The sequence below is a fragment of the Grammomys surdaster genome, unplaced genomic scaffold, assembly GCF_004785775.1.
Source record: "Grammomys surdaster isolate TR1022 unplaced genomic scaffold, NIH_TR_1.0 188, whole genome shotgun sequence".
NCBI classification, from domain to species: Eukaryota; Metazoa; Chordata; class Mammalia; order Rodentia; family Muridae; genus Grammomys; species Grammomys surdaster.
In genome coordinates, this window is record NW_021604633.1 from 3,701,345 (window position 1) to 3,714,343 (window position 12,999).

The window sequence follows — 12,999 nt, forward strand, 5'->3', positions numbered from 1 at the left end:
AGCTGTTTTGGATTATAAAAACGATTCCCGGGCTGGAGAGATGGCTCAGCGGTTAAGAGCGCTGACTTCTTTTCCAGAGGTCTTGAGTTCAATTCCCAGCAACCACATGGTGGCTCACAACCATCTGTAATGGGATCTGATGCCCTCTTCTGGTGTGTTTGAAGACAGCTACAGTGTACTCATATACATAAAATAAATAATTCTTAAAAAAAAAATTCCCCAGTTTTCAACCGTGAAAACTATTAATTATATGGCCAGAATGCTGTTGTGTATTCATGACATTTCCTCATTCATTGGTTGCTGGCAGAGGAGAGGGGAACCCTGTCCTGCAGAGGTGGGCACCCTATGGAATATGGGGTGTTGTTTCACAGGGGCTCATTGTCTTCACATCTATCCACTCATTTGGCCGTCATCCTTCTACTCTTTCTTTCCTCTCTTCCTCCCGCTTCCAAATCAGTTTTGCTGCGCTGGGATTGGACTAGGCACTTGGCAGCTGGGCAGCACCTCAGAATCCAGGCCTATGGTCCCCACTTGACATCTGAGAAATTGAAGACACACTCCTAAGCCCCGCCCCTCTCTGCGACGGGCGCCTCGCCTACGTCACCTTCCTGAGCCGGAAGTGTGTTGGCTCGCTGGCGGGAGGCTCGGGGCTAGCAATGTGGGTTGCCGTGCTGGCCTGAGTGATGCGCTGGCTGCTGCCTCTGTCCCGCACAGTGACACTGGCCGTCGTGCGCGTGAGGCGAGGCGTTTGTGGGCTCGGGATGTTCTATGCAGTGAGGAGAGGCCGCAGGACCGGCGTCTTCCTGAGTTGGTGAGACGGAGCCTGGCGGAGCCCTTTATTCTAAACACCTAACAGTTTAGCCCTTCCGTGTTGCAGTCAAATCCTATCAAAGAGAGCACATAATCACCGCAGCTAGAGTTTACACAAGGATTCCCGTGTTCTGATCGTTCCTGTGTGGGGGTGTTTTGTTTTTTTAATACCGGACCACACGTAGTCCAGAGTGCTGAGCTCATTGGTTTGGGCCACCACGCCCAGCTTCCTCGTGTTTTCATCTTTTTAAAAATTTTCATAGCTACAGGGTTTCTTTTCGTGAACTGATTATGTACCAAATTGAACTTCTGGTCTTCCTGCCTTCACTAACCAAATGTAGGGATTACAGATAGTCACTGTTAACGCTCAATTTATGTACTGCTGGGGTTCGAAACTAGGGCTTAGTGCATGTTAGGCAAGCAGCTGAGCTACATCCTCAGCCTCAGCTATTTTTAAGAAGGAAAATCATAGCCAGGTGTGGTGGCACATGCTTGTAATTCCAGCACTGATGAGGCTGAGGCAGGAAGCTCACTACAAGTTAGAGGCCAATATGGTCTATGGAAGAGCGGAGGGAGGGGGAGAGATGGAGGGTTTCAAACCAGAAGCTGGTCGTTGCCTTTGGATCCGTTTCGCAGCCTTTGGAGGCAAAATGAAGTTTTCAATTTCACCGATACTTTGGCAGTTCCCAGGTCAAATGAGAGGCAGAATTGGGGCTTAAATTCAGGTTTGGGAGTATATGACAGTAAACTTCTAATATCAAGGTTTATTGGTTTGTTGTCCCTGTGCAACTGGATGTTTCCCTAAGCAAAGCTGAGATAATAGTTCTAAGGAAGAAACATCTCCACTGCCAGCCCTTTTTCTGTGATTGATTTAGTATGTGCTGTAGGTGTGGAAGACCTTGCGATATTCGTATGCTATTTGGATTGGATGGCATTTAGCAGAATGGGCTGTCATGTCTTAACATGTAAAATGAAACCAAATTGAGGTGTGACCTTTGTCCTAAGAAATTGACAGCATATCCCTTTTTATATAATTACCAATCTAAAAAAGAAATTTTAACCAAATCAAAAGGAGTAAGTTAAATGCAGAACTGTAGAACTACCTGAAGTGACTCCAGATGAACTCGGGTTTGTCAGTGACTCTCCATACAACACCAAACCTACGATTCATGAAAAGTAGTTGTAAGTTAAACTTCATTCAGTTAAAAACTTCTGCTCTAGAAAAGGCTCCAGGCCAGACATAGTGGCGCATGCCTTGAAATCCCCGCACTAAGAAGGCTGGGAGGCAGAGACATGTGCATCTCTGAATTCAAGGCCAGCCTGGTCTACAGAAGGGGTTTCAGGACAGCCAGGGCTACACAAAGAAACTGTGTCTTGAGGAAGTAAAAAGTGCTGAAAGCTATGCCCTCACAAAGCTGCATTTACTCATGTGTGGAGATTTAATTCATAATTGACAAAATTTGGAAGCCAAGTTTCCAGTAGACAGTGAGTTGATAAAGTAATAGAATATTATGCAGACCTGAAATGAGTTATCAAAGATGAAGTAATATGAAGGAGAACCAACTATATCCTGCTGAAAGAAAAAGCCAATTTGGAATGATCTACAGTATGGGATTCCAACTATATGAAATCCTGGAACTAATAAGGAGATTGCAGAAGAAAAGGTCGCTGGTTGTAAGGGCTATGAACCAAGGAGAGATGACGATGAAAGCAGGGTTTGTTTGCAGACAGGGTCTTGTGAATCTTAACTTGGCCTTCAGCTGAACTAGGCTAGAAGTCAAAGATGACCTTGAGCTTCTGACCTTTTGTCTCTACATCCCAAGTGCTGGGATCACAGGTGTTTTTGAGACTGAGTTTCTGTCAGGCACTGGCTGGCCTGCGACTTATGTGTAGATTTGGGAGGCTTTGACCTTGTGCTTCTCCTGCCTCTGCCTCCAGAGTGTGGGATTATAGGAATGCACTCCCCCCCCCTACCTCCCCACCCCCAGCTCCTGCAGGGGATTTCTAAGGCATGAGATTGTTCTGCGTGGTGTGGCAATATAGACCACTGTCATCTATTCACTAAACGTGTAGACTTTACAACACTGAGTGAAACCTGATGTAAGTAATGGGCACTGCAGGACAGAAGCTCAAGAGAACTGTCTACTTCCTGTTTGATGTGAACCTACAACTGCTGTAAAACAACACTGTAAATATATGAGTTAAAATAGTAAAAATAAAATTAAGTTAAAAATAAAAATGGTGTAAATTGAAGAGGAAAGGAAGCCTGGGCTAATGTACACACCCACCCTTCCAGGAGTGAGTGCAAAGCACAGGTGGACCGGTTTCCTGCTGCCAGGTTTAAGAAATTTGCCACAGAAGATGAGGCCTGGGCGTTTGTCAGGAACTCTTCAAGCCCGGATGGTTCAAAAGGTATGTTCCTTCACATCGATCGGTGTAACATTTTAAGCTATGAAAAGCCCTTTGCACCTCTGGCATCACTGCATCTGTAGAGAAGATGACTGTCTTATTTTCTGTGCACATTAAAGTCGTTAAGAATAGTGGTTTAGAGGCTAGAGATATGGATCAGAGGATAACAGTTTGATTTTTAGCACCCATGTTGGGTGACTCATAGTCTCTTATTAACACACACACATAAATAAAAATAAGTTTTTAAAAAATAATTTTAAAAGAAGAATGTGGTTCAGCCATGTATATGGTACCTAGGATTGAGAGTTTGAGGCATGAATCTTCAGCCAGTTCCAGACTTGTCCTACATAGTAGGATCCTGTAGGAGCGAACTAAATAAATAGAATCAGTTTCTGCAGTAGCAGGATTATCAGTTCTAGGACTCAGACCTCTGGTTGAGTCCATACAATTATACCACTAAGGTTTTTTGCATTTCATTTGTCATAAAAAGTACTGGACGACTACTATAAGGGACATTAGATTTAGAACACACACAGGACTCAGATCAGCATGCTGACTCTAATTTAGAACACTGAACAAAAACAAAACAGAAACATAAAAAACCCAGCTATCTGAACCTCCCTTGGGAAGTGGGGTTTCAGGAACTTTTTATTTATGTATTCATTTGTTTTTTTTTTTTTTTTTAGTCCATACAATTTGGTTTTTCGAGACAGGGTTTCTCTGTATAGCCCGGGCTGTCCTGGAACTCACTCTGTAGACCAGGCTGGCCTCGAACTCAGAAATCCGCCTGCCTCTGCCTCCCAAGTGCTGGGATTAAAGGCGTGCGCCACCACCGCCCGGCCATGTATTCATTTGTTAACTGTTATTTTTAATGGGAGCCTTAGATTCCTGGAGCTCCTGCAGGGCACCAGAGTGGGATGGTTTGTTTTCAGTTATTCCTTCTGGTAGTTCACATCTAGAGTGCCCCAGTCTGGTGCAGTAATGTTAAAAACCCCTTCAGAAGGTTTGATTCTTCAACATTCATACATTCTCTGGTTTTGGAATCTTCTTCCAGGGCAGGAAAGTGCCCATGAGCAGAAGTTACAGGTGAAGACCAGCAAGCGGCCTCGGGAGCCTCTGGGTGAAGGGGAAGAGCCTGCAGAGCCAGGGGCAAAGCACATACGACAGGACACAGAGCCAGCTGCTGTTGTGAGCAAGGAGACATTTTCTTATATGGGTATGCCTTTCTTTCTTTGGGGTGGGGGTTCAAGACAGGGTTTCTTTGTCTAGTCCTGGCTGTCATGAAACTCATTCTGTAGACCAGGTCTGGAACTCAGAGATCTGCTTGTCTCTCTGCCTCCTGTACTCTGAGATCTAAGGTGTGAGCTGTCACTGTCTTCCCTGATGAACCTTTCTTGGGTTCAGAATTTTTAATACAATTATAAGAAATTAGAAATCTTTTCTAATTGAATAAGCTGGTTGTTTTGTTGTGGGTGGTGGTGGCGGTGGTGTTCTATTTTTGATTTTTTTTTTTTTTTTTTTTTTTTTTTTGGTTTTTCGAGACAGGGTTTCTCTGGTCTACAGGCGGTCTGCCTCCCAAGTGCTGGGATTAAAGGCGTGTACCACCACCAACCAGCTGTTTTGGTTTTTTTTTTTTTTTTTTTTTTTTGTCTGGGTTTTTATTTTGGTTTTTTGTTTTTGAGACATAGGCTCTCACTATGTAGCTAGGGTTGTCCTGGAACTCAGAGATTCTCCTGCCTCCACCTCCCAGTGCTGGGATTAAGGGTGTGAGTGGCCACACCTGTCATTTAAACTGATAAACTGATAGCCTTTTTTTTTCTGTGAATATTCTCTAGAAATTTCTCAGATCTTTTATTTTGGAGGGGGCGGCTTTAACAAAAAGTACCTTTGCTTTCCTGGCCAGTGCTCTTATTGATGTGGCCCTACCTCTCTTTTTGCTTTTTATTTGTGGCAGGGTCTCTCAGTTAGTTACGCAGGGTAGTGAACTCCCCTTGAAGCCCAGGCTAGCCTTGAACTTGCCATCCTCCTGCCTTAGGCACAGAGCTGTCTGAGTCCTTCACAACTAGGCCTGGCAATGAGGGCACTGTCCTATAGCTAATCAAGTAATACAAAATTATTAAGCTTTTGGGAATTCTTTACCTAGCCACAGGCTGCTGAGGCCAGAAGGAGAGTCCAAACAGATCCACCTTTTCTAACTGAGCATTTGTCCAGCCTTCAGAACCTCACCATGTCCTGAGGAAAAAAGGTCTAGGGCTTTTTCCATGTTTAACTCCAAAGCCACCTGTGTGCTTTTAGTAACTATAGTAGATAAGTTTCCTTTTTTTTTTTTTTTTTTTTTTTTCCCCGTCTTGTACAAATGGGAGCAGAAACCAGCGGCATTTAAAGATGAATCAGCATTGGTACATCCTCAGATTTTTTTGCCAAGAGGAAGCCATGTGTTCTTTACCTCCAGGGAAAGCACTAGAGGATGCTGTAGAGCTGTGCGAGTAGATGGTTTGGCAGTTACCTAGGATCAATAAGCGTCCTTTCACTGCTCGTGTGCTAGAGAGGTGTGTGTCAACATGGCACCAGTCAAAGTCACCCTCAGCTGAGAAAATGCCTCTGTAAGATCTGACTGTTGGGAAGTCTCTAGAGCATTTTCTTTCTTTTTTTTTTCTTCTTTTTTAATCTTTTCCCCCCTTTGTTTTTTTCCCCCTTTTTATTTTTTCTTTTCTAGGGCATTTTCTTAATTAGTGATTCACAGGGAAGGGCTAGCCTACTGTGGGTGGTCCCACCCATGGGCTGGTGGTCCTGGGTTCTATAAGCAAACAGCTTGAGCTAGCCAGCAAGCCTCCATGGCTTCTGCATTAGCTCTGCCTCCAGGCTCCTGCCCTGTTTGAGTCCTTGTCCCAACTTCCTTCAATGATAAACTAAGATGTGTAAGTGTAAGCAAATAAATCCTTTCCTCCCTGAGTGCTTTTGGTCACCGTGTTCCATTGCAGCACGAGAAGCAATAGAAAGGTTTGGTCATGTGGATGGAAAGCAAGTGCAGCTGACAGAGGAGGCCTGCCCAGCCTCTGCTTAAATGTCCCCAGCCTTGCTTCTTTGAGGGACACTGGTCTCCAAGAGTCCCCTGAGCCTGCTGTGTTCAGGCCACTGTCCTTGGACAGTTCCTTGTGTGCCGGTGGTCTTCGACTCTCCCTCTTCTATCCAGACACTTTGGTACTTGGTTTCTCTCCACAGTCTGTTGAGGGTGTGCTGCTGGCCGCTCATCAGCCAGATAGTGGCCTTCGGTCTGCCCTGCCCACTGGAGCAAACTGTTTGAAAGGAGGAAGCCGAGGTGAGAGCTGCTTTACAGTTAGTGATTAATGTGCTAAGAGAAAAGGAGACCACTGGCCAGCAAAGTTGGCTTTCTGGCATGTGGAGCTAGCATCACTCAAAGCACTGCTTTCTCTGGAAGGACATCTCGAGAGAGGGGACCCAGACATGAGAGACCTCTTTAGCTTGAGATATAAGCAGGTCTCCCAGTGGGAAGTTCTGTCCTACTTTTAAGTCATTTGGTGTATGGAACATTGCAAAATGTGACCACACCCCATAGTGGAAAATCCATGTTGTCTTCAACAGAAAACTCTAGCAGTGGTTACTGTTTAGCAGGTCGGTGCAGTGGTCTCACTCTTCCCTCTTACAGGAGAGTCAGTCGTTGTCTACACAGATGGCTGTTGCTCCAGTAATGGACGGAAGCGGGCACGAGCAGGAATCGGCGTTTACTGGGGGCCAGGCCACCCCTTGTAAGTAAACAGGGCTGAGTCAGCATCACATTTACCAAGTCTTGGGCAGGATTTGTTTATTGATATATTTGCTGCTTATTGGTGTATTCTTTCTGAAATCTGCTGGGTAAACAGTGTTGGCTGGCACAGAAGAGCGACTGACTGATTTATTTATATTGGTGCCAGACAGCTTGGTCCTTGACAGTGCTAAATACTGAGACTTGGTGGTGTTTCTCTGGGTCTGTACATGTCATAAGGCATATGAGTAGAAGAGCCAGCCAATAGTGATGCAGGGACAGGGCACTAGCTCAGAACCTATCCCATCACTAGACTTCTAGACTTGTTTTTGAAACAAGGTCTTATTATATAGCTTTGGTTAGCGAAAACTCACCCTGAGATCTGTAGCAGGATTTTCCCTTCCAATTAATTTAAATATTAATACAACTAGAAGCCTGTTATTGGACAGGGAAAAGGGAGGTGGAGCTAAGAGTTGCAGAGACAGGGAGCGACGGAGGAGGAGGAAGAGGAGGAGGAAGAGGAAAATGGAGGATTGAACAGGATGATTCACATTCCCGATTGCATGTGGCTTTAAATAGCCACAGGTAGCTATAATATCATATAGGGATAGAACAATTGGGATAACTTGTCTGTCTAGGTGGGCAGCTTGTATCATTATCAATTGGCTCTGAAATTATTGTGTGGGCATCTTGTGACTTGAGAATTTATTGGTATATAAATCTGACTGATTAATTATAAGCTTCTAGAGCTTTGATTTTACTGAGTTATTGGGACTTGTAACAGCTAACTGCAAGGTGGGTGGTCATTGCATGGGGCTGGCGTAGCAACAACCCTCCAAGGGAACTTGGCAAGTTGGGTAGAGATGTCTCAGGAGCTCTGGGCCAGAGAGTCTGCTGAGATGAAAACACCCCACTGGTGCCATATGGTCCGCCGGTACCTGGCTTAGCACGGGAACTTCCCATTCTTTTTAATATTTCCAGCGACAGAAACCAGACTGGCCTGGCACTTGTGGACCCCCTCCTGCCTGTGTCTCTTCCAACTGTTTAGAATGAAAGGCATATACTACCACATCTGTTGACTTTTAGACTTTTTTTTGAAGAAGCTTGACTTAGAGGTAGTCAGAGAATACAGGCAAAGATGTAAAACTGGACCTTTCACGTGCACCTGAGGTGGTGTCTGTCAGCCACTCCATGAGGTCTTCTTAAACCACGTCTGATGCTCATCAGGAACTGTTGACACAGTTCGTACCAATTGCTCATTAATTAATTTTAAAAGTATTTTTATCTTTTACTTTAAATATTTGTATGTATTCAGCATATTAACTAACTTAGGTAATGAGGGTGGAATTTATTGTTTGTTTTCTTTGTCTCACTGTAGCCTGGGTGGTGCTAATTCATGGAGATTCTCCAGCTTTAGCCTCTCAGTGCTGGGATTAGAAATGACACCAAGGCAGACAGTTGCTTGGCTTTCATTCCACTACTCAGGAGGCAAAGGCAGTGAATCTCTGAATTGGAGGCCAGCCTGGTCTACAGAATAAGTTCCAGGACAGCCAGGGCTATACAAAGAAACCCTGTCTTGAAAATAAAAAAAAAATGCCGGGCGGTGGTGGCGCACGCCTTTAATCCCAGCACTTGGGAGGCAGAGGCAGGTGGATTTCTGAGTTTGAGGCCAGCCTGGTCTACAGAGTGAGTTCCAGGACAGCCAGGGCTACACAGAGAAACCCTGTCTCGAAAAACCAAAAAAAAAAAGAAAATAAAAAAATGTGAAGCACCATGCCCAACCTAGCATAATGAACTATTTAAATCTTTCATTTGTATTGTTTTGTTCTGTCTTTGTTTGTTGAGACAGGGTCTCTATGTAGCGCTGATTGTCGTGGAGCTCTCTGTGTAGACCAGGCTGGCCTCCACCTTACACCACTCCTGCCTCCTCCTCCTGAGTGCTAGGATCACAGCTGTGTGGTTTTCTGGGTTTGTTGTTGTTTGCATGTGTTGATATTTGGGCCAGTGTCTTGTGGGTGCAAGGGAAGCACACCACCACAGAGCTGTGTCTGGTTTGGGTTTTGAGGCTGTTGTTTGTGTGTAGGTTTTATGTCTCAGTCGAAAGTGAACACTAGTTTGTTGTTATCTGTTGAGAAGAACTGCTTTGGGAATTAGCATTGTAATTTTGTTTTTCTTTTTTTGTTGTTCTGAATCAGAAATGTCGGTGTAAGACTTCCTGGGCGACAGACAAACCAGAGGGCTGAGATCCATGTAAGTTCTCAGATAAATGTGAGTCTGTCTTTCTCCATGTGACCCCAAAATCAGCCTGTTCCCTTCCTTTCCTGTCTTAGATAGAAAGTATTGAAAGGCCACAAGAAACTTCCAGGCTAGTCACAGACTTTAAAGACAGTAATTCTCTAGAAAAAGTTGTGGAATCATTTCACGTAGGTGCCATGGGCCGTTATAGGTTTACCCTTCTTCACATAGAGAAGACAACATCGTTGTCCAGAAAGAGCAGCGCTTCGGTCTTGAAACATTTGATCAGTAATGTAAGACAGCAAGCATTTTCTATAAAGCATGACTATGGATTTGCCTTCTCAAGGCAGCCTGCAAAGCCATCACTCAAGCCAAGGCTCAGAATATCAGCAAGCTGGTCCTGTACACAGACAGCATGTTCACCATCAATGGTAAGCTGTGCATGCACTGTGAAGGGAAATGGGCCTTTCTTCCTAGTAGGGTGTAGAAGGATAGTCCTGGGTGTCTTGGGCTCTTCAGGTTCAGAGGAATAGGAGTCTGGGTCTGCTGTCTTAGAGAGCTGGGCTCCTTAGCTCCATAACACCTGGGTCAGGGTGTGAGCACCTTCAGGTCACAGGGTGGCTGCATAGAAGCACCTGGGGGAGGCGTCCCTGTGGAAGACCCGTGCTCAGCTGACTGGATGCAGCTAGCAGGAAGAAGAAAGGTTGGGGTCTAGGGAGTATGCTAAAGGCTTAGTAAGCAAGGGAGGGCACTGAAGGAAGGGAACCGTCCAGGCTTTGACTCAGAACAAGAGGAGCCATTGTGAGCAGAGACTGTGGATCAAGAGAGGCCATCCCTCCTGATGAGCCTGTGAGCATGTGTTCCCCTAGGGATAACCAACTGGGTTCAGGGCTGGAAGAAGAATGGCTGGAGAACGAGTACAGGGAAAGATGTGATCAACAAGGAGGACTTCATGGAGCTGGACAAGCTCACCCAGGGCATGGACATCCAGTGGGTGAGTCACACTTCACATGCATGGCCTGACTTAGCTGAGAGAATGGTGTTTGGAAGGGGCTTGGTGACTAGGTTAAAGTAGCAGCTTCCATAAAGTTAATGATGTATTTGTTAGTGTGTGTTAGTTATACACAAGAGTGGGTTTCCTTATGACATCTTCGTAAATGTACACCGTGTGTTTTAGCTGTACGCCCCTCCTCTTCCCCTCCTGCTCTTCCCCTCCTCCTCCAAGTGTAGTATGTGCTTATAGGAGCACAAATGTAGTTGTTTACAGGAGTATAGGTACCTTAGTAGTAGCTACAGCACTGAAGAAAGTGTCTGTTCCTCCCTCTTAACCATTAACTGCCTCAACAACCATTAAAAGCCCAGGGAGGGCAGAACTTTGGTCCAGTCCTGTGTAGGCCTGTGCTACATGTGCTCATGAGTGCAGTAGCCATGTCCTGCCTGAAGATAGCATTCTATAGCATCCACTCTTTTCTCTTTTGTCTGATCCTTCCAGTGTTGGGGTTGTAAGAACATCATCTCACCCAGATTGTGTGCTCACTGAGGAGTGAGCCCCAGACTTACACTGCAGCCCCAGTGTGTGTTACCGTTGGCCCCCAGTCTCTTCTGATACATGAGCGTCTCTGGGTGTGAGATATAGCCATGTGCTGCACATGGAAAGATCAGGAAATATTAAAGGAGAATTTTTATTTTAATAGATGCACATTCCTGGTCACTCAGGATTTGTGGGCAACGAAGAAGCTGACAGACTGGCAAGGGAAGGAGCGAAGCAGTCTGAGGACTGAGCAGAGTGGTTGCTGCACACTCAGACCATGCCGTGCACGGAGATATGCATGGAGGACACGGTGTGACCTGTGACACAGCTTGATGAGAAGAGCTTAAATAATGGGAAGGAAGTGTCGAGTCCCGCTTCTGTGAGATTTCAGGGTTTGTGCCTTTTGGGTCTGTCCCAAAATGCTCCAGCAGGATTTTAGTAGGAGTCAGTGAGACACCAGTCAGTACCAGTAGCCTAAAAGTCCCAGAAGGTTTATTTTCCTTCCAGTTTGCACAAGTGCAAGACTTAACCCCTGCAGCTGCCCTGTGCCTCTGTGTGCAGCAGAGATGATGTGGCCATGTGGGACCTGAGGCTGCCTCGGGCGGGCAGAGCCCATACTCAGGTGACTCTTGGATCACCTGAAGGAACAGCTTTAAAACCAAGATGCATAAATGTATTGCTAATAGATTTCTTTGCCTATTTTTTTCTTAAAAATACTGTAGAAATTTAAAATATGTTTGAAATTATCCTTATTTATTTTTATAATAAAAGTATACAGGAATGACACAAAACACATTTAGTTTGAGTTACTGTTAAAGGTGAGTGTCCTTTACTATCTAAAACTAGAAATTGAGAAGATCACTCTAGAGAGATGGGCTGGTCAGTTTGTTCTCATGTAAACCCTCATATTGTTCTTAAGCAACAGAAGGTCATGGAATGACAGGGACACTTAAGAAAGTGCTGTCACTGGGCTGGCTGTTGAGTTCTGTAGGAACTGGGAAACTGGGCCATCTGTTGGAACTCAGGATGATGAAGTCACCCCTGATAAGCAGTGACAGCCTGCTCTTCAGATTGTCTTGTGACAGCTGTACATGTTTGCATGTCACAGAGTAGGCCTCCGACAGTGCTCAAGAACCACCATTGTGTCTCTGACAGAGCAGGGTGTCAAGTCTGAGCAAGGCTAGCATGAGCCATCTCTGCTGGCTTGGTGTAATACAACTGTGGAGTAATACAACTCAGAGCCCTGCATGAGGGCTGGGTATGGGTGCATGCTTCATCAGCTTGAGGCCCTGGCCTGAGTTTAGAACACCAGCAGCATGCAGCAAGATGAGGATGGCCAAGGCTTGCTCGGAACCCCAGTGCTGTGCAGGATAAAGGTAGGAGACTTTTTGAGTTGTAGGACATCCAGCCTGGCCAAAATCGGAGCTCTTAGGTTCAGTGGTGAGAGCCTGTCTCAAGGGAACCAGGGCAGAGAATGACAGAACAGGACATCTAGTGTCTGGTATGGCCTGTCCACATTGAACTTCCCAGCTGGTTTAACTCTGTGAAATATAATCATTATATATATATTTTTATATGAATTATTTAATCTATTCTGGGCCTGGTGGCACAAACCTGAGGCAGGAGGATTTCAAGTTCAAGGCTAGCCTGAGCAACTTAGTGAGAGTCCTGTCTTAAATATAGAAAAGAGGGCTGGGTGCTGAGTGCAGAAGGAAGGACAAATGGCTTTGGAACTCATGGAATGCAGCCCACAGGTTACCACAGTCACATGGGTGAACATCCAAGTAGCATGGCCCCAAGGTGTCTTGACTTCATGCTGTTACGGAGTTCTGCTCTGCTTATTGCCCACACATCTCTTTTAATCTAAGAATTATATGAAAACAAGGGGGCAGCTGGGCAGTGGTGGCGCATGCCTTTAATCCCAGCACTTGGGAGGCAGAGGCAGGCGGATTTCTGAGTTCGAGGCCAGCCTGGTCTACAGAGTGAGTTCCAGGACAGCCCGGGCTATAAGAGAAACCTTGTCTTGAAAAAAAACCAAAAAAAAAAAGAAAAAGAAAAAAAAGAAAAAGAAAGAAAGAAAGAAAACAAGGGGGCTTCCAGCTCCTCACTGGGCAGCATCTCTGGCACTCACAGTAATAATGCTTGATCTCTTTCAGGCATTGCTGCTGGAGCAGATTAATCACCACCCTAGGAAAGAACTTAAGAGATTCAGCAATGACCACCACCCTTAGGAAGCATTTGGAAAAATAAG

At 45.3% G+C, this 12,999-nt stretch overlaps 1 protein-coding gene across 1 annotated transcript; it reads left to right on the top strand.

The window, feature by feature from the left end:
* Positions 1-597: 597 nt before the first annotated feature.
* Positions 598-11,539, top strand: Rnaseh1 (ribonuclease H1). Its single transcript, XM_028768824.1, has 8 exons — positions 598-811; positions 3,107-3,222; positions 4,274-4,435; positions 6,887-6,986; positions 9,178-9,232; positions 9,564-9,648; positions 10,087-10,211; positions 10,912-11,539. The coding sequence occupies exons 1-8, from the start codon at positions 684-686 to the stop codon at positions 10,996-10,998; spliced, it is 858 nt and encodes a 285-aa protein (XP_028624657.1). The 5' UTR covers positions 598-683; the 3' UTR covers positions 10,999-11,539.
* The last annotated feature ends 1,460 nt before the right edge of the window (positions 11,540-12,999 follow it).